At 41.0% G+C, this 25,202-nt stretch overlaps 1 protein-coding gene across 4 annotated transcripts in view; it reads right to left on the bottom strand.

Annotated features, from left to right (window-relative positions):
• Positions 1-1,602: 1,602 nt before the first annotated feature.
• LOC116980377 (interleukin-11 receptor subunit alpha-like) overlaps positions 1,603-25,202 on the bottom strand; it is a 76,861-nt gene continuing 53,261 nt past the window's right edge. For all 4 annotated transcript variants that reach the window (XM_033032538.1, XM_033032564.1, XM_033032555.1 and 1 more), the window contains 7 exons: positions 24,097-24,263; positions 20,247-20,404; positions 12,327-12,468; positions 9,313-9,411; positions 8,646-8,736; positions 6,279-6,350; positions 1,603-4,091 (listed from right to left, as the gene is read on the bottom strand). In XM_033032538.1, coding sequence (XP_032888429.1) covers positions 6,281-6,350; positions 8,646-8,736; positions 9,313-9,411; positions 12,327-12,468; positions 20,247-20,404; positions 24,097-24,263 — 727 coding nt within the window. In that variant the 3' untranslated portion in view covers positions 1,603-4,091; positions 6,279-6,280. The remainder of the gene's footprint in view (positions 4,092-6,278; positions 6,351-8,645; positions 8,737-9,312; positions 9,412-12,326; positions 12,469-20,246; positions 20,405-24,096; positions 24,264-25,202) is intronic.

Raw genomic sequence — 25,202 nt, 5'->3', positions numbered from 1 at the left:
TGTTATTGTTGAGTCCAATGGATCCATAAGAAAGAATTTAACTGGTCTAGTTCATATCCGGTGCAAATGACAAATAAACACTACTGATCCAGATTCATGGCGTGCTTCATTATATAAAGGGCAGCTTTTTTTAATTGACATCTGATGGCAAGACCAGCCTCAGAGTTACTGAGTGCAAAGTAGTCAGTGTATGGCATATTTCTGCTGCCAATTATGAAACAAGAATGAACGGAGAGGGTTCTCAGAGAACAGAGATTAACAGCATTGAATCACAAAGCCAATCTGTTCTAAACTGCACTGCAGCTCAGCATCTGGCTGCGAATCTGTGACATTTGCCCTTTCAAGCTTCACGACTAAATGTATAACTTCTAGACAGCTAAATAATTGTAATAGATAGAAGTTAGTCACAAAATGCTGGAATAACTCAGTGAGACAGGCAGCATCTCTGGAGCGAAGGAATGGTGATGTTTCGGGTAGAGACCCTTCTTCAGACTGGTTAAAGATAAGGGAAACAAGAGATATAGACGATGATGTAGAGAGTTAAAGAACAATGAAAGATTGTTGTTGAACTTTCATTGGAGAAGAACTTCTTCAATATTGACATACCTTGACATAATCATCTATATATATATATCTCGTTTCCCTTATCCCTAACCAGTCTGAAGAAGGGTCTCAACCTGAAATGTCACCCATTCCTTCTGTCCAGAGATGCTGCCTGTCCTGCTGAGTTACTCCAGCATTTTGTGTCTATCTTCGGATTAAACCAGCATCTGCAGTTCCTTCCTACACAATTGAAATAGATATCTATGTTTACCAGCCTACGATCAAGAAATGTCTCAAGCATGTATCAAATACATTATAAAGCATAGCACATACAGAACAGGCCATTCAACCCACAATGCCAACTTAAACTCATCCTATCTGCCTGCCCATGATCCATATCCCATCAACATCTGCCTGTTCAAGCGCCAGTCTAAATGCTTCTTGCATGTTATTGTATTTGCTTCTACCACCTCTCCTTGCAGTATTTTACAGGCACCCTGCATTGAAAAAAAAATGTCCTTTAATTTTCGCCTCTCACTTAAACCATGTCCTCTAATATTTGACATTTCTACCCCGGGAAAAAGACCGATCATATCCTATCTATGTCTCAAGTAATTATAGACTGCAATCAGGTTGCCCCTCAGCCTCTAAAAATCCAGAGAAAACATTCCAAGTTTGGCAAATTTCCCTTGTAATTAATCCTCTTTAATCCAGTGTGCTGGTGAACCTCTTCTGTACTGGTTCCAAAGCCTCCACATTCTTCAATTGGAACTGCAAATAATATTCAGAATTTAGCATAAATGAGTTTATGCATCTGCAGCAGAGGCAACTGACTCCTTGCATTGCTGATCAATTGTAACAAAATGATGCAAGACAATTTTGAGAAATCACTGGCCCCCATGCATCTAGTTATAGACTATATCCAGTATTACATTCTCTCAAATGCAATAACAGTGTATTTTTAAAAGGTCAAAACTTTTGATAAACACCTGTTCAAATCACCATTACTTGGACTTTAATATCATCTCCTCAAATGGCAATTACCTTATCCTAAGTTTCAGCTATATTTTTTATCAATATCAAATGTTCAACAATAAAGCTATCTAGAATTAGAGATACTTCAAAAGGAATTTGACTGATAACTTCTAGAAAACAGTCAAAGCACATTGCTCAATTGGCCTCTTCTCTGCTCAGAATGACAATATCTGTATGGCATAAATGAAATATTAGCAACTTAGTTTATCAATTTAGTCCTTGATGCTAACGTTTTCAAACCTAACCATTCATGAGATCAGTGAGGCAGTGGAGGCCAATTCTCTGGATGCTTTCAAGAGAGAGTTGGATAAAGCTCAGAGTCAGGATATGGTGAGAAGGCAGGAACGGGGTACTGAATGTGAATGATCAGCCATGATCACAGTGAATGGTGGTGCTGGCTCGATGGGCCAAACGGCCTACTCATGCACCTATTGTCTATTGAGATATTCTTCTGGTAGAAGCAAGCCGACTGGTTGGTTAGTAGAAGAGTTTCATAGCGACTCACTTGACAGTTATGATCTTGCAATTAATGCAGCCAACTCTATGACAAATAATTGACAGATGTTGGCCAGTATAAGTTTCATTTTCCCATCCAAGATGCACTAGTTGCTTCACAACAGAAAGTAGACCATACTCAGACAAGTGCCTTTTCTCCTTGCACCAACTGCTTAGTAACTGATTTTTAAACTCATTTATACGGCAATGCTAATTTGTGGTTAACAATTATATAACGTGCATTGAGGGCTACCTACTGGGAGGGGGGGGGGGGAAATAACTGCCTTTCTTATGCCATTCACTGTCTCTAAATTGTCAGACTGCCTTTCAATGTGCTGGATCAGCACACATTCCTCCTATTAAAGACAGGAGATGAAACCACCATTTTTGGTCTCCATCATCCTTTGATACCTCTCAACTTTTCCAATGAACATCTGATTTTTCTTGCTCAACTTCCCATAAACTTAAAATGATTAAATATTCTCACCACCAGTCTTCATCTGCCAAGGCCCGACAATCTGAATTTCCTTCTGTTTCCATTTCTTCCTCTGACCTTCATAAATCCCATAGTTTAGACCAAGGTTTTGAACATCTGACCTACTCCTTCATTGCGGCTTGCCCTCAGGTTGTTATTTGATTCTGCCCATCAAGCAATTTTGCTACAATATAGATATAATGGCAGATCTCGTTGTTTGGCTCATTCACAACTTAAAAACTGATGTTGCAAACAGTTTTAATATCTCCAAGACCTTCAATAGTAATTTCTAGATTTGTATTAAAAAGCATAAATTTCCTCAAAATATTGGCGAGAAATCAATAATATTGAAATTATACACAGAAAACATGATATTTCATATTTAGCAATACTGGCAATTTTAGTGAAGGATAACAATTATTTTACAATGTTTTTCAGATGGCACATTTTCGTTTAATGAAAGTACTCTTGTTTTGGTGGATTCACTGGGTTTAAAAAAAGCTTTAAAAAGCCAATTTTTAAACGTGCTTTTCAACCTGGATGACCAAGCAAATTTTACTGTATCAGGAAAATTACAGAGTTAACCACATTTTTCAAGAAAGTATTTTGCTCAAACTTTGTACAGCTTGTATGCGTGTTTACGTGATGAGCGTGTGAAATAAATTTGTACAGAAATTGAACCAATTTGGAAATATCTCCATTAAATAGACATTTAAATGTCTTACTAAATCATCACCATGCTTTGGCAAGGTATTCTTTTGATTGAAGAGCAGCAGCCACAATTAAATTGATGCAATTTGACATTTCAATAATAAAGAACAAAAAAGTTAGGAACCCGAATCATTAAGCCACCTTTAATTTTTATGGCTATTATCTAAAATGTTTGATTTCAAGCACAATTTGTGCAAAAATATTAAACTAACAGCACTCCTGCTCTCTAACGGTTAATTTTATGTATAGTTTATGCTCTACAGAAATGAGCAAGGCTGCACAGACAAAAAGCAGCGATGTACATAATCCGCATCTTATGTCTTTTCCCTTCGATGTACATCAACACCTGTGCAACACAGAGCATTTCTCCTTTGCAATTAAAAAGTCACAGAAAATACTTTACAGATGTGATTCTATACTCAAATGGTCAAGAGCTTTAAAGTAAGCAAAGACCAAAACTGGCTCAGACTTTTACACGTAATAATCACTATTTCCTTAGCACTTAGCTCCAACTTCCTGCTGCAACAGTTGTACGGTATCTTGTGGTTGCAGGTAACGGAGACAGTTAAAATTAAGAATGATTTTTTCTTCTGTACACTGCGGACATTTTGCGACACGATGCAGATCTGAAGACTCGCCACATTCTTTCTGATAGTTATCCTTTGTTAGTCTTCGGAAGCTGCCAACATTTTTCTTCTGATAACAAGCAGATGTTTTTTGGTTGTTGAGTTCATCGTGTTTAAATTCTGCTTTTCAAAAACCAAACTTAGCGGCAGAAACCAAACCGCATCAAACAATTTGTGACATTAGGCTATGATAATATAGCCAAATTCTGGAAAATACATAAATGGATATTAAGAGGTCATTAACAAGGAAATTTAACCACTGCAATCACAACAAATCAGTTTCCAATAAACTTATAGAGTTTTGTAAAAACATTGTATTTAGTATGTACTGTTGAGAACATCAACCAAGTTAAATGTGGTAGGTACACAAAATTGCTGGGGAAACTCAGCGAGTGCAGCAGCATCTATGGAGCGAAGGAAATAGGCGACGTTTCGGGCCGAAACCCTTCTTCAGACTGATGGGGGGTGGGGGGGGGGGGGAGAAGGAAGGAAAAGGGGAGGAGGAGGAGGAGCCCGAGGGCGGGCGGATGGGAGGGTGGAAGGATACAGCTAGAGGGTTAAGGAAGGGGAGGAGACAGCAAGGGCTAGCAAAATTGGGAGAATTCAATGTTAATGCCATCCGGACGCAAGGTCCCCAGACGGAATATGAGGTGCTGTTCCTCCAATTTCCGCTGTTGCTCACTCTGGCAATGGAGGAGACCCAGGACAGAGAGGTCGGATTGGGAATGGGAGGGGGAGTTGAAGTGCTGAGCCACCGGGAGTTCAGGTAGGTTATTGCGGACTGAGCGGAGGTGTTCGGCGAAACGATCGCCCAACCTACGCTTGGTCTCCCCGATGTAAATCAGCTGACATCTAGAGCAGCGGATGCAGTAGATGAGGTTGGAGGAGATACAGGTGAACCTTTGTCGCACCTGGAACGACTGCTTGGGTCCTTGAATGGAGTCGAGGGGGGAGGAGAAGGGACAGGTGTTGTATTTCTAGCGGTTGCAACGGAAAGTGCCTGGGGAGGGGGTGGTGCGGGAGGGAAGGGAAGAATTGACGAGGGAGTTGCGGAGGGAGCCGTCTTTGCGGAAGGCAGACATGGGGGGAGATGGGAAGATGTGGCGAGTGGTGGGGTCACGTTGGAGGTGGCGGAAATGGCGGAGTTAAATGTGGAAACTGGTTGGAAGCATCTAGGCATTTTCTTCAGTTTAGAGGACCTTTATCATCCCAGTCGTCCCCTCCTCTCCCCTCTCCTGTCAGGCAGAAGATACAAAAGCTTGAAAACACACCAACAATACAGGAATTACTTCTTCCCTGCTGTTATCAGACTATTGAACAGTTCTCCCATAGGCTAAGATGTCTGTTAACCTACCTTATTGTTTGAGGTGCAACCTATCGCCATCAGACTATTAAACACTACAACCTCCAAATAACCCCTATACTACATAGACTTGGAGGCAACCATTAGCAAAAAAATAAAAATCAATATAGATCTATACATACACACTGAATGTTTCTGTTGATTATTATGGCGTGCACAGAGTACTATGTTGTGCTGCTGTACATTAAAATTCTATTGTTCCATTTTAGGACTTATGACAATAAAACACTCGATTCTTGCAGACCATGGATGATTTCTCCGTAACTAACACCATAAAGCTGTAAAATTATATTCTGCACTCTGGCATTTTTCTTTTTGCACTACCTGTTGGATTGTGTATTTGAGTACAGCTTGATTATACTGATGTGTGATATGCTTTGATTGGATAGTACCCAAACAAAACTTTGCTATATCTTTTTGAAAAACGTTTTCACCCAGCGAGTTGTGAATCTGTGCAATTCTCTGCCACAGAAGGCAGTGGAGGCCAATTCACTGGATGTTTTTTAAGAGAGTTAGATTTAGCTCTTAGGGCTAAAGGAATCAAGGGATATGTGGAGAAAGCCGAAACGGAGTACTGATTTAGGATGATCAGCCATGATTATATTGAATGGCGGTGCAGGCTCGAAGGGCTCAATGGCCTACTCCTGCACCTATTTTCTATATTTCTATCTTAGTTCACGCAACAATGATAAAGCAATACCTAATCAATCCCCCCAAATTTTAGAAATTAAATTAAATTTGTTCTCACAGAACTTGCAGAAAAAAAGATTTTAAAAATATATATTTTGAAAAACTTTGTTGACAAACACGTGGCTCTGGGAGCTGGACATTTTACGAGGAACGCAATCTATCCCATAATACAGGATCACCAGTATGTATTCCAGTAATATGTTCCAACTTAATACTTAAATGTAGAAAATTGTACCAATTCCCACATACTGAATTATAATAATTAATAAAAAATTGCTCCCATTTTTGGTTTCTTTAAAAAAAGATTGCAATAGGGAAGGAGCCAGAGTTGTATACATACCATTAAAAATATGGTAGTGTCTTCTTCATCAAAACGTTGGCCTCATGTGCTTCTTGATTTTTCTTTCTGACCCTGGAAAGAAAATATGTTCAATCATCCTAAAATTTAAAGATCGGATTCACATTCAGGTAACAGTTAAGGTGATTTACAAAGCAATATACTAAAAATACATTTGAAGTAACTGTTCAGACTATAGAGTAATGACTGATAATATATTGGCCATTCTCTAATTTCGATCAATATCAGGAGCTGCATCTTCAAGTTTGTCCTGCAAAACATATTGCTTACGTTTTGTTCCAAGTAGAACTAAAAGGAGGCAAGCGATCCTTTGGCTAGTTCCCTGGCTGGTGATTACTGAGCAATTTTCCCCATTTATTCATTTTCAAGACATGTGCATTGCTGCAAAGTCAATATTTATTCCCACAACCCAAAGGCCGTGAGAAGATGGTGGTAGCTGCCTTTGTGATCTGCTGTAAACCTTCTGGTGAAGTGATGGAGTGGAAATTCCAGGATTTCGACCCTGTGACAACGAGTGGTCTGACATACATTTTCAAATCAATCCAACATGGAGGGAACTTAGCTACCATGGTGGGAGATGCTGGAGTAGCCTACCTGTAGTACAACCGCAGTGCATTTGGCAAGTGGTACAATTTGCCATTACTGCACGCCAGCAGTGGAGGGGATGAATGGTGCCGAGGATGCTGCCAAATAAAATGGACCGATGTTGTACACTCTGAAAATTCATCTCTCCCCACTCATCACTTCTAGAGGCCTCAGTCCCACCCATGGGACAGGATGTAGCCTGGGATTATGATATGGTATGATTCAGTGCTTACAATTGCACTAGGTTGCTGCTTAACTAATCTACGGGGCAACCACCTGGTTTGGACATAAGACCAGAGGCGTTCGAGGAAAATGTTGCTACGTTAACAGAGCTAGGACCTAATTTGCCGTGCACAAATTTGGTGTGTTGGGTGACATCAGTTGGCTGGTTTAGTTTTAGTATTTGTTTTTAATGTTGTAAAATGCAAAGAGCTGAGTGATCTGCAAAACCATTCCACAAAGTAAGAAAAAGCCATGTATACGCAAAAGAAAAATGAAAAGGTTGGGAAAAGGGGAAGTACAACGGGATCTGGGGGTCCTTGTACATCAGTGTATGAAAGTAAGCATGCAGGTACAGCAGGTAGTGAAGAAAGCAAATAGCATGTTGGCCTTTATAACAAGAGGAATCGAATATAGGATCAAAGAGGTCCTTCTGCAGTTGTACAGAGCCCTAGTGAGACCACACCTGGAGTATTGTGTGCAGTTTTGGTCCCCTAATTTGAGGAAGGACATTCATGCTATTGCGGGAGTGCAGCATAGGTTTACAAGGTTAATTCCCGGGATGGTGGGACTGTCATATGCTGAGAGAATGGAGCAGCTGGGCTTGTACACTCTGGAGTTTAGAAGGATGAGAGGGGATCTCATTGAAACATATAAGATTGTTAAGGGCTTGGACACACTAGAGGCAGGAAACATGTTCCCGATGTTGGGGGAGTCCAGAACCAGGAGTAAGGAGTAAGCCATTTAGAACGGAGATGAGGAAACACTTTTTCTCACAGGGAGTGGCAAGTCTGTGAAATTCTCTGCCTCAGAGGGCGGTGGAGGCAGGTTCTCTGGATGCTTTCTAGAGAGAGCTAGATAGGGCTCTTAAAAATAGCGGAGTCAGGGGATATGGTAAGAAGGCAGGAACGGGGTACTGATTGGGGATGATCAGCCATGATCACATTGAACGGTGCTGGCTCGAAGGACCAAATGGCCTACTCCTGCACATATTGTCTATTGAAAGGTGATTTACTGTCCTTACACAGTGTGGTCTATGCACGAAACAAGAGAGATGCTGGGAAAACTCAGCCAGTCAAAGAACATCCTTGGAAAGACAAACCAGTCAATTTGCAGACTTTAACAGGTTTCTCCTTCCACAAATGTTGCTTGAGCGGGCCAGTTTGTCCAGCATTTCATTTTGTTTATACACAAGTTAGACTAAGGGCAGAACATTTCTTCCTCTGAAGAAAGAACTTTTAGTGATCCTGAAGTCTTATTACAAAAACTTGCAAGGTCAGGGTCATCACCACTATCGCTTTTCTTTCAAATTCCAGATCACTCCCGTGTCTGAGTGTTATTTTAAGTCAGTTCCAAGCACCCAAATACACAACAGTAACCAAACATAACTACCACACTAGGATTTGAACCCTGGTCTCTGCAGAATGTAACCTCTGTGCATTTACCACACCTTGTATTAAAATAATTAATTTCTGCTTAATAAGTTAAACATAACACTACCTCAGAATAACATATACAAATATCAAAAGTAATCCAAATTTATACCATAACACAAACACGGTCGTTATTGTGAGTAGTCCAACCAAGATGGCAATTGAGATCAATATGACAGCGTCCTTATCCAACACATCAGGATCTGTGGTCAAAACATTAGAAACATGGTCAGATTTTAATGCTACAGAATAACACAAAAACACACATCTCACCATTTAGAATTTATTTGTGGCAGAATTTTAAACAAAACATGGAACTTATCCACAGTTTGTCAATTTATCTTCCCTGCTTTTATATTAAAGCAACTATATAATTGCAAGTTGTGTTACTGTTGCTTTCACCATGGAAGTATTAAAATGTATTGCATAATGCGAAAATGGGTTCAATTACATTTCTATAATTAACTTGCTAGTGCTCGTGCTATATTTAAATTATTATTAATCAATTTATCATTTTTAATTGGTTTTCAAAAACAGAAAATATACCACCTTGGGGGAAACTGTTGGAACATGCACAAAGTACTAAGGAATTCATTCTTCCAAAACAGACTCAAAAAATCACATCAGAATTCCTTCCCTTCAAGTGATTTATTGCACCAACATTATTCCTTTCCACTGGCCTGGACCCGATTCTACAACATACCAAGTCTTATTATGCATTGACATTATACACTGATCCTTTACTGACTACCAAGAATAACATTAAACTCTGAATTTACCTAAAAGTATTGAAGTCGGAGAAGAGGCAAATACTGTTTGTTGACTGTGAGAGTCCATGTAGTCCATTGTAAATGCAGGGATAGTGGTTGGGATAATTTCTGCATTGGAAAAGAGTTGATTTATTAACAAATTTCTATATGAAAACAATCACACAAAGTTTTAATCTCATATGTTTGCACTCAAAAGATTTCAGTAGAGCAGCTTCGCATATTTTATGCCATTAGCTTGTGGAAATGTAATCACTACACACACAAATGTAGATTTCCTAAATTTAATTCATTGAAACACACGAGGAGATGAGCCCAACATTCAGTATTCACAAGACAATGGTCCCCTATCAATCTGCCTCAATGCACAGCACTGGCGTCTAACAATAAAGGTTCATGGCGAAGCCCTGGAGAATGTGGACCCCTTTCCACATCTTGGGAGCCACTTCTCAGTGAAGGGAGACCTTGATTAAGAAATTCATTGAGGAAATGTGTGTTTGAAAGCCAAGACTTGAGCAAGCACAAAAATCTCATGGTCTACTAGGCAACAATAATCCATGGCCCCTTGTAAGATTGGGAGACTGACTACCTATAGCAGGCATGAAAGCTACCATTATCGTTATTGCCACAAAATCCTTCGAGCCCATCATTTTTGAAGAAGCACACAAGAGGATGAGATTTTACACCGTGTAGCCACAAAACCAAGATTCCTCTATATCTCAGAGTTGCGCAATATTCTCCTCTGTACTAAAGTAGGTGGCAATGTGGACAGTGAAGATGGGCATCAAAAATGACGGCAGGATCTTGATCAGCTCGTAACGTGGGCTGAGGAATGGCTGATGGAGCTTAATGCAGATGAATGTTGCATTTTGGGAAGTCAAACTAGAGCAGGACCTTCACAATGAATGGTAGGACCCTGGGGAGTGTTGCAGAGCAGAGTTCCCTGAAAATGGTGTCCCATGTAGGATGGAATAGAAGGCTTTTAGTATATTGGCCTTCATCAGTTAAGGTATTGAGAAGTTGGGATGTTATGTTACAGTTGTTGGTGAGACCACATTTGTTTTAAAGTGTTTAGTTTTAGTCACCCTGATATAGAAGGGATGTTAAGCTGGAAATACTACAGAAAAGATTTACGAGGATGGTGCCAGGACTCAAGGACCCAAGCTAAAGGAAGAGGTTGGGCAGGCTTAGATTTATGCTTTGGAGCGCAGGAGGCTGACGGGTGATCTTATTGAGATGCATAAAATCATGAGGGGAATAGATATGGTGAATGCACAAAGTCTTTTACCCAGGATTGGGGTATGAGGAACCAGAGAACATAGGTTTAAGGTGAGAAGGGAAAGATTGCATAGGAACTTGAGGGGCATTTTATTCTTCTCAGAAGGTTGTGGGTATATGGAAAGAACTGCCAGATGTAGTTGAGGCAGGCACTGTACAGCATTTAAGACACTTCAGCAGGTACATGAATAGGAAAAGTTTAGAGGAATACGATCCAAACTTGAGAAAATGGCACTAGCTTAGATGGGTAATCTTGGACAGACTCCCAAACTAAACATTGTACTCCAATGTAATGGGAAGACGATATAAGCAAATTGAAGACAAAAGCCTCCAGGAAAAAGCTGCAACCCAATGACTGTCAATTCTTGGGGTACATGAATATCCAATTCTATATGCATCGACAACATACATAATAAGCCCTGTGAAAACTGAGGGAGAATGATATCACTTGCTTCAGCAGGCATGTCCTGCCTCTGTCTGTGGAAGATGCTGGCATCTGGAGTCACCTCAGAACCCACAGAACTTAAGTGGAAGCAAGTCATCCTGGATTGCAACAGACTGCCCAAACTAAAAAAGGGAGGTTACACTTGAATTATCAAGGGCACTGTTGAGACCACATCCAGTGTACAGTATTGGTCATGTTATTTAAGGAAGGATGTTAATACACCCGATTCAGATCAGGGAAGCTGTAACGAACTGACACCTAGAAAAGGCAATGAGAGAGGGTTTTTTATTTTTTAGAGAAAATAAAATCGGGCCGTGCGGGGCTGGGGAACAATAAGGTTGGAGGCTTTAGAGGGCAGAGAGCCGGAAAAAATAAAATCAGAAATGGTGAGTGATATTAAGGTCTGGTGCTCATCTGTGGGGTCATGGTCCAAGGACCATGATCCCTGGTCAAGTCGTCCCTTCCCACCCAAACCACCCCCCTCCCCAGGTACTTTCCCCTGCAACCACAGGAGATGCAACACCTGTCCCTTTAGAAAAAGGGAAAGGGAAAGACCCTTTGAGGAAGGGTCTCGACCAAAAACATCACCCATTCCTTCTCTCCAGAGATGCTGCCTGTCCCGCTGAGTTACTCCAGCATTTTGTGTCTACCTTAGAAAAGGCAAGCTGTTTTATGAGAAACGTTTGAGAAAGTTGGGTTCTATGATAACGGGTAAATTATAGAGAATTGAATATTTTTAACACAGAGCCAGGTAGAAACTAGATAAAGAATGGGGTGTAAAGGTTCTCCTGGGAGGATGGGGATGTGAAGTTGGGGATACAATGGGAGAGCATGAGTAATGGGCCAAACGACCAGCCTCTGCTCTTATTCCCAAGTGCACCCAAGCTCTTCACATACTGTGGCTAATATTTAACCTGCAGAAAGTACTTGATTTATTTCTGTCCTTCAGAAAATAGCTGAGCTACAAAACAATGAAAGCTCTCTAATTAGAACAAGGTACTTTTATCCTGCATCTGAAGGTCAGGTGCATTAAAACGTCTTCTCCATCAATGAGATTGTTAATTTTCTTTTATTGCCACATCACTTTAGGTCAATTATTTATTTTATCCTTTGATCGCCTTTATAGACCTCTCAGCCATCTGTGAAAGCTGTGATTTGCTACTCTTAAATTTTACTTGCCTAACAAGTGCTGCTACGAGTGCTGTAGAATTTATCTCAAGTACACGCATTAAGTTCAACATTCTACAAAACCAAAACTAATTTGACTTTTGATTCTGAAACCGAGATTCTGTATTTTGCTTACCACTCCATGTAGTGACAAATACTTCAGAACTCCAGTCACTCCACTTCCCAAAGTCTAAAGAATCCTTTGCTTTAACACGAATCACATACAGTTGAGCAGTGATGGCATCAGTAATAGTTTCTTCTTTCTCGATTGTCTCCATCTGAAAATAAAGTTAAGGAATAGGATTCTAAACGCCATGATTGTTATTCAAGAGGAAATATTTATTTATAATTTATAATAAATATATATTTATAAATAAATAAATAATAAAATGGTTATCAATAATCTGATATATTGGGCAGCAGAGTGGCGCTGGGGTAGTTGCTGCCTTACAGCAACAGAGACCCGCATTTGACACTAAACTGCGGGTGCCATCTGGACAGTTTGTACGTTCTTCCCATGACGCTCCAGATTCCTCCCACATTCCAAAGCTGTGCAGGCTTGTAGGTTAAATTACTTCTGCAAATTTTACCAAGTGTACAGGAAGAACTAGTCTGCAGGGATCGCAGGTTGGCATGGACTTGGTGGGCAGAAGGGCCCTTTTCCTTGCTGAATCTCGAAACTAAACTCAAAACTAAATTATTCTCGTAGTTGGATTACAATTCCAACATTAGTATTCTTTACAAGCAAATGCTTATTTTGAAAATACTGACGCCACTTCTTGGCTTTTCTGAAACTTGAAATAGATCACAAAATCACTCCATATTCCCACCGTACGTTTCCTTCTGCTGTATAGTGGAGACTTTTCAATATAGTTGCCCAATGCCGTCCTTTCAGTTTCACACACAGCTCCTCCACAAAATGCCCACAGCTGATAATGATTCTTGGACAAGCTACAGATTTTCCAGACTCATGTATGTTATTCCTATTAACACCCCAACTCACATTTAATTAACTTTTATAATAAAATTTGCTTTGTTATAATAAATTTTCCCGGGGCATAGCTAATTGGAAAGAGGCATGATAAACTTCAATAAGTTTCAGCCAATTCGGGGTTGAACTCAGCATTAAGTTCAACCAATTATCCTACTCAACTAAAACTCATTTTCATGTGGTGAGCCAGATGACAAAACATTGGAATCTCAAAATATGACAGATTCCAGGTTATTGGAGCTCTACCATATTGGTAGTTCTGCTGTAACGGAATAGTTGTTCCTAAGAAACCTCGCATTATAGAAAATTGCATTCTATAAAATAATTGTGCCAGTGGGTAATAAGGCATGGGGGCTACGACGTTTCAGAATTGCAGTTATTTTTCCTGTAGGATTTTGGAACAAAAACTAAAAATATGAGGGGGGAAAGATTTCATAGGAATCCAAGGGATGCCTTTTTCCCCTCCAGAGTGAGTGGTGGTTAAATGGAATGAGCTGCCAGAGGAGATAGTTGCGAGAGGGACTATAATGATATTTAAAAGAGATTTGGACATGTGAATGGTTAAGGAAGATTTAGAGGGTATGTGCCAAACACAGACAGTTGGGACTAACGTAAATGGTCAGCATGGGCAAATTGGGCAACAGGGCCTGCTTCTGCGTTCTATGATTGATTTTATGTTAAATGCTAAATGTTACATTGTTTAATTGCACGTGTCAATAAAATTATTCCTGCCAATTTCAATAGCCGCCAACAGGGAACTGTGTTGTTAAGAGACAATGGTACATGATCAGTGCTGGGAGGGGAGGTTACATGGACAGTTTATTTTCCTTATTATATTTTTCCAAGACAACTTTTATTCTGCTTGTACGGGTGGCGCCAGCAATGGCTGCCTTGCCAACAGTCTGCCTGTCCCTCCCTTCTGTTAAATGTATGTTTTTAGTGTTCTTTAGCTTGTTTTATGTGGGGGGAGGGGGGAGAGAGAACATTAAAAAAAAATCTCTTACCTCGACGGAGATGCGATTTTTTACCGTATCGTATCTCAGTCTGTACTGTGGCCTAACATCGAGGAGTTGGCGGACTCTGCTGGAGACCGACTTTGGGAGATCCAACCTCGGGAGCTTGTGGACTTACTATCGTGGAGCTAGTGATCTCTTTGCCAGGGATCAACTTCTGAGCTCCAACCACGGGAGCCTGCGGACTTTAACATCGTGGAGCTCGCGGTCTCTGGTTAGAGACCAACTTCGGGAGCTCCATCCGCAGGAGCTTCGACTGCCCCGATGGATGGTTCGACTGCCCCGACCATGGGGGGAACGGAGGGAAGAAGATTAGATTTTATTGCGTTCCATCAGTGAGGAATGTTGGGAATCCGCTGTGGTGGATCTATAAGTTAACTTTTATGTAGTTGTGTGTTTTTTTTTAAAAGTATGGTTGTATGGTAATACAAATATCACTATCTTAATTGGTACGCGTGACAATAAAAGACCTTTGAATTTCCAAACTAACTTTAAAATGGCTCTTTTGTTCCGAAAGATAAGCCAACACAGAATGAGAAATTAGAGTCATACGGCACAGAAACAGGCTCACCTCATCCAAGCTGAACAAGTTGCCCCCATCCATGCTGGTTTCATTTGCCCACACCTGGCATGCATCACTTTGAAGAGTTTCTATTCACATATCTGTCCAAATGCCATTTATATGTTGTTATTTTTACTGCCTCAATTACTTCCTCTGATGGCTCACTCCATTAATCCACCACCCTCCGTGTGAATGTTCACTAACTTCTTATTAAATCTTTCCCATTTTACCTTCAACTAGTTCTTGATTTCACTACCCTGGGAAAAAGACTGCATTCAACCCATCTATTCCCCCAATGGAACATAGGCACATCATACCCAATATCTTTGTCATACATGATGCCAAGGCAACTCTGATTTGATACATGTGCAAGAAGGAACTGTAGATGCTGGTTTAAACTGAAGATACAAAAAAGCTGGAGTAACTCAGTGGGACAGGCAGCATCTCTGGAGAGAAGGAATGGGTGTCTGAAGGAGGGTCAGGAACTGAAATGTCACCCATTCCTTCTCTCCAGAGATGCTGCCTGTCCCGCTGAGTTAATCCAACTTTGTGTCTACTTCTGATTTTATACACCTCAGACTCCTGTGCTCCAAAGAATACAGTCCTGGCCAGTGCAACCTCACCTGATATATCAGGCTCCCAACACCTGTATATCTGCAAGACCAAACATAGACTTGGTGACCACGTCGCTGGACATTTGCGTCTGGTCCGCCTAGGCCTACAGCATCTCCTGGGTGCCAACCTATTCAACTCCCCTTCCCATACTGCCCTGGGCCTCCTCCATTGCCAGAGTAAGGCCATGCGCAAATTGGAAGAACGGCACCTCATATTTTGCTTGGGTAACTTACAACCTAGCATTATGAATACTGAATTCTCTCATTTTAAGTAACTTCTACTTAAACGCACCTTCCCTTCGCCTCCTTCCTCCACCCTAGTCATTTTACCAGTTCTGAAAATGCTCCACATTGTTTCCGTCTTGAGATCACGCCTTCGTTGGCCCACAATGGGCCTACCAGGCCACACCCTGCCAGAGGTCATTTGTGGTCGGCCCTCATCTTTTCTCACCTCCAGTTCTCCACATCCATGTCTCCTACCCCTACTTAGTCTGAAGAAACGTCCCGATCCAAATCGCCACCCATCCTTTTTCACTAGAGATGCTGCCTGACCCACTGAGTTATGTCAGCACTTTGTGTCTATCTTTTTCAAACTTTTGCAAGGTCAAGTTTAAAAGTGATGGCAAGACATATTTGAGAAAATAGTTAAATTCATACATCTATCCTAGAAATATCTTACCAAGCCCTTGGAGCAAATTACTTGTTTTGGGATTTTGGTAGTGACCATGCAAAGTTGGCCTGCGGAGGCAATTGAATGCAATTCATATTTTGGTACATATGAGAATTAAGCACTCTTGATGACTCTTGGATGAATGTATTGTTATTTTAAATTCAAATTTAGAATTTAAAGTACAGCTTGGATAGAGCCAAGCACAAGTATTACCACAATCCCCTTTGTACTGATTAGATTAATTTGTAAGGTAACCACCAACTTCTACCAACAGTACAAAAAAAAGCCTTTGAATACCTTGAAGAAGCTCCTATCCATGATATTGTGGTAATAATTATTTGGGGGAAAACTGGAAGGCAATGTATTAAGCATGAGCATTAACTCAGTTAAGTACAGGTTTGTGACTGACTTTACAGGTAATGGAAGTTTATTTACAGTAAAAAGAACAAGTCCTTCAGCCCTACCAGCCATGCAGATTAAGATGCCCCATATAAGCAAGTTGTGTGGCTCATATATCCCTCTAAACCTTTCCTATCTATGTACCTGTCCAAATTTCTGTAAAATGTTGTTAAGGTACTTGTCTTAACTACCACCTGGTGAAAAAGTTGCCCATCAGGTTCCTATATTACCCCTTATGTCCCTATGTCTCCTGGTCATTGATTCATTTACCACCGGTAAAAGTCTATGCATGCAGACTGTCAATTACCCTCACGATTTTATAAAGTCTATAAAATTACACTTTTGCCTTCAGTGCTCTAATTAATGCTAGGTTGCCCAGTCACTCGTTTTGCTCAGGCCCTCGAGTCCTGGCAACATCTTTGTAAACAACCTTGTGGAAAGCAGATTTAAAATTAAAATCTTTAATTATCCATTTTGCTATGCTTGTCACTCAAATCAGAGATTCATTCAGAGGAGAAATCATCAGCATATATTCCACACTGAAAGGCAATTGCCTAAGCAAGTTAATCATAGCTTAGTTCACAAAGTCTTTGATGAATATATTTTCTGCTGCCATTGTTTAATTGGAATCCATCCAACAGTTCGTTTAGGATTGGGGAATTATCAAGTAGTTCCGTACAAATAATAAAAACCCTGTGGGAAAGTTCACAAAACATCGTTGGCAGCTCCCGTGAATGCTGGCTATCACACGCTAAGCAAGGAGTTTTTGGCATTCGATAGAAAATATACAAATTGAATTGTATGTTTTAGGAGGTTGTATAATTCAGAGAATAAATACATCTCTATCACCGCAATAGTAACTTGGTAATTTCTCATATTCACCGCTTTACTATTCAACAATTTTATCTGCCAGTTCAATACTCAAAATTCAATCATACTGCAAAAACATCAACATCCCAAAAAGCATGATTTCCACATGCTAAAGCAGTCCACAGTCTTGGATATTAATCTTGGAACATATTGTTTATCTAGTTACTGGCCAGCTTCGAGAGACAAGATTTGATAGTGGAAGAGTTAGAAAAAAGTTGATTGGGAGTTCCTACTACTTAGCAGAAAGAGTTGCTCTCCAAGTTTAGGTATGTTTTTGGCATGTTTAGTTTAGAGAGGCCCTTAGGCCCACGGAGTCCGCTCCGACCAATGATGCCTGCATATTAACACTATCCTACATACACTAGGGAAAATTTACACATACACCAAGCCAATTAACCTACATACCTGTACGTATTTGGAGTGTGGGATGAAACAGAAGATCTCGGGGTGAACGTACAAACTCCATACAGACAGCACCCGTAGTCAGGATCGAACCTTCGTCTCCGGCTCTGCAAGCGCTGTAAGGCAGCAATTCTACTGCTGTGCTACTGCGTGTAATGAGGTACTGTGTAAAGTTTTGTCCAGCATGCTACCCAAAGAGATCTGATATACATAAATGCAATCCGCTCATAATCAAACAGGCCTCACTCCCCACCAACATCCTCAGGACTTTCTACAGGGGCACAGTGGAGTCTGTACTCGCGCATTGCATGAACACGTGGTACTCCAACTGTAACTGCTCAGACAGGAAGTCTCTGCAGAAGGTAGTGAGGGGAGCAGAGAGGATCATTGGCGTCTCGCTACCCTCGGTACAAGAACTGTTCCAGAGCCGCTGCCTGAAAAAAGCACTGAACATAGCAAAGGACAGACCGCACCCACTCCACACACATCTAGATCTCCTGCCATCAGGAAAGAGATACCGTAGCATCAAAGCCCGGACAACCAGACTGGTAAACAGCTTCCTTCCACAGGCTGTGAGGCTGCTAAACAGTCACTCCACCTGATTCTGCTGCTTTTGCACTGACAATGTAATAACTGGCACTGAGTAATAACTCTGGCACTGGCTCTGGCCACTTAAATCAGCTGCCCTGGACATTTTATGACTGTTTTTACTTGTATTTTAATGTTGCTCTATTTACCTGCACTTTTTTAAAAACTATTCGTACAGTTTTATCAGGAACTGGATTTTTTTAAATCGTTTTTATTTATGCGTGAAATGTTTAAGTTTTATGTGCGATGCTCCGGTATTCCCTGGGAAACATCTTCTCATTTTGCACTGTACAACTGTTGCTTTGCAAGATGACAATAAAGGATGATGATGATCAAGCACAAAAGAAGATGAAGATATATGCATCAAATCACATCTTCCCCCTTTGATAAAACTGAGGGCCTGTAAATGCACACAAGTGTGAGGTTTTACATTTTGGGGCCAATTATGAGGTCTGACCAGGGTACGAAAAGGATGACAGCAGAAAGCAGAGACCTTTAACCTGATTCCTTGGAGTGCAGGAGGATGAGGAGTGATCTTATTGAGGTGTATAAAATCATGAGAGGAATAGATCGGGTAGATGCAGAGTCTCTTGGCCAGAGTGGGCGAATCGAGGACCAGAGGACATAGGTTTAAGGTGAAGGGGAAAAGATTTCATAGGAATCCGAGGGGTGATGTTTTCCACACAAAGGATGGTGGGTGTATGCAACAAGCTGTCAGAGGAGGTAGTTGTGGCAGGGACTATCCCAACATTTAAGTAACAGACAGATACATGGATATGACAGGTTTGGAGGGATATGGACCAAATGCAGGCAGGTGTGACTAGTGTAGCCAGGACATGCTGGCATGTGTGGGCAAGTTGGGCTGAAGGGCCCGTTTCCACACTGTATCGCTCTATGACTCTGACCATCACAGATGGGTTAAGACACTGCACAGAATGGTACAACTACTGCTCATCAGCACGAGTACTTTTTTTTTTTACCAGGAGCATTTATTTTGCAATTTTATGCATCAGTATAATTCCCCACCACTAATAATAGGCAAAAAAAGACAAAAGACTGATGTTCATACATTAATAAAATTGCAATTTGATTGTAACAGCTGGGACACTTGAAATTACAACATTAACAATCCTTGAACCTTCTGAATTTTGTAGTCGGCAGGGGAGTACTCTGCATATCGCCAACTTGGACAATTTTACATTTTTATCAAGCCAATTAATCAATCCAATTAACCTACAAACCTGTACGTCTTTGGAGTGTGGGAGGAAACCGAAGATCTCGGAGAAAACCCACGCAGATCACAGGGAGAACGTACAAACTCCATTCAGAGAGCACCTGTAGTCGGGATCGAACCCGGGTCTCTGGCGCTGCATTTTGCAGTAAGGCAGCAACTCTACCGCTGTGCCACCGTGTGCCACCGTGACCGACAGTTGATTTTTAATTTAACAATACAAAATGAAAGAAAGAGTATGGAATGCATTATGTAATTCACTATGCTTTGGATCTTAAGACCATTTACTCCATTTGTTTTGCTCAATACTTTTCCAGTCTCCTTATAAAAGCATTAACTAACATTTTGCAAACATTTATTGTAATTAAATTGGCTGCCCAGTAGCAAAATGCATACTTCCCGACCTTTATTGACTAGCATCAACATCAATTGTTAGTACCAATGTATTTTCCATCAGTTAAAGTTCTAAGATTTCAGATCCCAGACCACAACAAGCTGAAGTGCAATGTGATCAGCTAAGATCACACCAAACACGTGACAAAGTCAGCACTTGTACATAGACAATATAAAAGACAAGCAAAATTAAAAATGCCACAATTAAAACAGAAATCAGCCAGAAAAGGGTGTGGTGGCCAGAGCCCCGAATAGATCTCCAAATTCATCAGAAAATTCAACACAAGCCATAAATAGTAACCTCAAGCCACTGGTGAGCTTACCCTAGACATGAAGTTGTTTTGCTGAAGTTTATATTCCATGATGAATTTTAATTCAAAATGTGGACTCCATGATAATGGATAGTTCCACTGGACTTTTATTCTTCTGGAAGATCCAAAAACAGGCTCAGCTTTTACATTCGAAGGTGGATCTGGCTGAACTGAACCAAAATAAAAGCAGAAAAATAATGACTGGTTAAACTGTCAGAATTGCTTACATCTGCTGATAATGTAGGCTTGTATGCTGATGATTAGTAAAAGTTATGGAGACAGAAACTCATGCCCATTTAGAAAAGTCCTCCGACATCCATTAAATAAAGTACTGGAGTAACCCAGGTCAGGCTGCATCTCTGGAGAGCATGGATAGGTGACCTTTCAGATTGAGACCCTTCTTCAGGATTAAACCCTAATGTTTATATTAAATATCCCATAACCTACAAGGCCGAGGATCCAGATTTAGGAGATGGTGTTTGGCCTGAGACCTTTTCTAGCTGAGATAATGCTACGGGTTGATTGTTTCCTTCGATGCTATGAACAAATCAGAGATCATGAGTGTGGGTTTTGTACGAATACAAAATAATTATTCCATTCAAGAGAAAAGGAGGATTTTTGATCCACTAAGTCTATGACAGCTCACCCATTACCCCAACTAGTTTTCCCTGCAATCTATTTTCCTACGTTTCCATCGGTTCTACCACCCACAGAGGCACAGCATTAACAGCAGCCAATTAACATGCCAACATGCATGCCTTTGGCAGGAAAGAAAACTGGAGTAGCCAGAGGAAACAGACGTGGTCACAAGAGTACATGCACACTCCAAACCTGACCTTTGATGCTGTCTATGGGCACTGGAGTCATGAAGCAACAGCATTATTAGCTGTGTGCTAGCCAACAATTAACTAAATATGCCAAAATAAATTTCAACTCAAATCATTACCCCATTCAGTCTGGACTTAACAGAGACGGGACAAACTGTCTAACCAACCCAATTCCAAGATGGAGATGCCTGCTGCATAAAAGAGCTTTAGTACTTTTCTAGCATTATAGTCATACAAGACAGAAACAGGCCCTTCAGCCTAACTTGCCCATATCGACCAAGATGTCCCATCTACACGAGTCCCACTTAGAAACATAGAAACGTAGAAAATAGGTGCAGGAGTAGGCCATTCGGCCCTTCGAGCCTGCACCGCCATTCAATATGATCATGGCTGATCATCCAACTCAGTATCCTGTACCTGCTTTCTCTCCATACCCACTGATCCCCTTAGCCACAAGGGCCACATCTAACTCCCTCTTAAATATAGCCAATGAACTGGCCTCAACTACATTCTGTGGCAGAGAATTCCAGAGATTCATCACTCTCTGTGCAAAAAATGTTTTTCTCATCTCAGTCCTAAAAGATTTCCCCTTTATCCATAAACCATGACTCCTTGTTCTGGACTTCCCGAACATCAGGAACAATCTTCCTGCATCTAGCCTGTCCAATCCCTTAAGAATTTTGTAAGTTTCTATAAGATCCCCCCTCAATCTTCTAAATTCTAGCGAGTACAAGCTGAGTCTATCCAGTCTTTCTTCATATGAAAGTCCTGACATCCCAGGAATCAGTCTGGTGAACCTTCTCTATGGCAAGAATGTCCTTCCTAGGAGACAAAAACTGTACGCAGTACTCCAGGTGTGGTCTCACCAAGACCCTGCACAACTGCAGTAGAACCTCCCTGCTCCTATACTCAAGTCCTTTTGCTATGAATGCTAACATACCATTCGCTTTCTTCACTACCTGCTGCATCTGCATGCCTACTTTCAATGACTGGTGTACCATGACACCCAGGTCTAGTTGCATCTCCCCTTTTCCTAATCGGCCACCATTCAGGTAATAGTCTACTTTCCTGTTTTTGTCACCAAAGTGGATAACCTCACATGTATCCACATTATACTGCATCTGCCATGCATTTGCTCACCCACCTAGCCTATCCAAGTCATCTTGCAGCCTCCTAGCATCCTCCTCACAGCTAACACTGCCCCCCAGCTTCGTGTCATTCGCAAACTTGGAGATGTTGCATTCAATTCCCTCATCCAAATCATTAATAAATATTGTAAATAGCTGGAGTCCCAGCACTGAGCCTTGCGGTACCCCACTAGTCACTGCCTGCCATTCTGGAAAGGACCCATTAACTCCTACTCTTTGCTTCCTGTCTGCCAGCCAGTTCTCTATCCACATCAATACTGAACCCCCAATACCGTGTGCTTTAAGTTTGTATACTAATCTCTTATGTGGGACCTTGTCGAAAGCCTTCTGAAAGTCCAGATATAACACATCCACTGATAACACATCCACTCTACTAGTTACATCCTCGAAAAATTCTATAAGATTCGTCAGACATGATTTACCTTTCGTAAATCCATGCTGACTTTGTCCAATGATTTCACCACTTTCCAAATGTGCTGCTATCCCATCTTTAATAACTGACTCTAGCAGTTTCCCCACTACCTATGTTAGACTAACTGGTCTGTAATTCCCCGTTTTCTCTCTCCCTCCCTTTTTAAAAAGTGGGGTTACATTAGCTACCCTCCAATCCTCAGGAACTACTCCAGAATCTAAAGAATTTTGAAAAATTATCACTAATGCATCCACTATTTCTGGGGCTACTTCCTTAAGTACTCTGGGATGCAGCCTATCTGGCCCTGGGGATTTATCGGCCTTTAATCCATTCAATTTACCTAACACCACTTCCCGGCTAACCTGGAATTCACTCAGTTCCTCCATCTCATTTGACCCCCGGTCCCCTGCTATTTCCGGCAGATTAATTAAGTCTTCCTTATTGAAGAAAGAACCAAAGTAGTTATTCAATTGGTCTGCCATGTCCTTGTTCCCCATGATCAATTCACCTGTTTCTGACTGCAATGGACCTTTATTTGTTTTAACTAATCTTTTTCTCTTCACATATCTATAAAAACTTTTGAAGTTAGTTTTTATGTTCCCTGCCAGTTTTCTTTCATAATCTATTTTCCCTTTCCTAATTAAGCCCTTTGTCCTCCTCTGCTGGACTGAATTTCTCCCAGTCCTCTGGTAGGCTGCTTTTTCTGGCTAATTTGTATGCTTCATCTTTTGTTTTGATACTGTCCCTGATTTGCCTTGTTATCCACGGATGCACTACCTTCGCTGATTTATTCTTTTGCCAAACTGAGATGAACAAGAAACATAGAAAATAGATGCAGGAGTAGGTCTTCTAGCCAGCACCGCCAATCAATGGCTGATCATCCAAAAATCAGTACCCCGTTGAATACCCAGTTGAGTATAGAAGTTGGGAGGTCATGATGCAGTTGTATAGGATGTTGGTGACCCTTGCTTTCCCTCTCTCTCCATCCCTCCCCACCCTAGTTTTCCTACTAGCTTCACTGTCCTCCTGATTCATTTTACTGTTTGTACATCTCATTGTCATCTTCCCCTCAACCAACGATGAACCATTCTACATTTCCTTGATCATCGTTTACTTTGATCCATCTTTACACACTCTTTGTACCCTCCCATACCTCTAGTTTCATTCTCCTTGACTCTCAGTCTAAAGGATCTCGACCCGAAACGACACCATTCCCTCTCTCCAGAGATGCTGCCTGTCTTGCTTAGTTACTCCGGCATTTTGTGTCCATCTCTGGTGTAAATCAGCATCTGCAGTTCCTTCCTGTGCAATAATATTATTCACCTGCTTTTCTATTCTCAATAATTTGACTCAACGTGTAGCTAACAAAGTTTCCATTTTATCACTGTTGTACTCATGTTAGCCAACTTTTATCATTGGAAGATCAACTGTTTTTACTGTTTAAGTATGCATTTTAGCCAAACAAAATTACTTACCAATGTCTGGTGTTAAAATTTCTAACAGTGTGGTCCTGTGGCCAACTGGATTGACAGCCGTTATATTTATTACATATGGGATGGGTGAAAATAATTCAGGATTGTCTATTTGACAAATATTACTAGGTACTTGTGTCGTGCAATTCCAAACGTTGCTCTCCGGATCCCTAAAAAACAAAAATATATATTTTTAAACCCAAATAATACCTAAAATATTGCAAACTGCAAATTTTAATCAATAGTTAATGGCTGTGTCGCAAGCTAAACAGGGCCAGTGGATGAGATGGGAGGGTGTGGAAAAGAAGAAGTTCAGCTGGAAGGACATGTGGGAGATGGAGGCGAGCAGAATAAGTTTCCTCATTCGGGCAACCTATGATGTCCTTCCTAGCCCAAAAAATCTCAACCAATGGCTGGGCGAAGATCCATCATGCCCCCTGTGTTCAACACTAGCCACACTTAGGCACATCCTCATTGGGTGTAAGGTAAGCCTCTCCCAAGGACGGTACACCTGGAGACATAATCAAACCTCATATCCAGCAACTTGTGAAAAAACTAAAGATAAAATTAGGTTTTTACTTTAGAAACAAATCTTGTTTTTCTTTTGAAGCCAAGAAAGACTTGTTGCTGCAACGTTTATGTCTGTGTTGGACTATGGTGATGTTTTATATATGAATGCATCTTCAAAATGCCTACAGTCTTTGGACACGGTCTACCACGGAGCACTGAGATTTGTTACTAATTTTAAAACCCTCACGCACCACTGCACTTTGTATGCTCAAGTTGGATGGTTTGCCCTGTCCACCCGCAGACTCCATCATTGGCATATCCTTATTGATAAGACTATCTTCGGTGTTCTTCCTTCATACCTGCAGAAGTATGTAATTCGAAAAAGCACAGGAACTTATCAGCTCCGCTCTGCGGACTTGTTCTTACTAACTGTACCTAAAGTCCGTACTGAACTGGGGAAAAGGGCATTTAGTTATGCTGCTCCCTTCGCATGGAACCAGCTGCTGAATAAACTGAAACTTAAGGAGCTGGTTTCTATAAACAGATTTAAATCCCTTCTTAATGATGTTGAAGCGGGCTCTTCTGTCTGTACATGCTTT

Source organism: Amblyraja radiata, chromosome 1, assembly GCF_010909765.2.
Source record: "Amblyraja radiata isolate CabotCenter1 chromosome 1, sAmbRad1.1.pri, whole genome shotgun sequence".
NCBI classification, from domain to species: domain Eukaryota; kingdom Metazoa; phylum Chordata; class Chondrichthyes; order Rajiformes; family Rajidae; genus Amblyraja; species Amblyraja radiata.
Note: the sequence above shows the minus strand (reverse complement) of the source record. Positions and strands in the feature narration are given on the sequence as shown.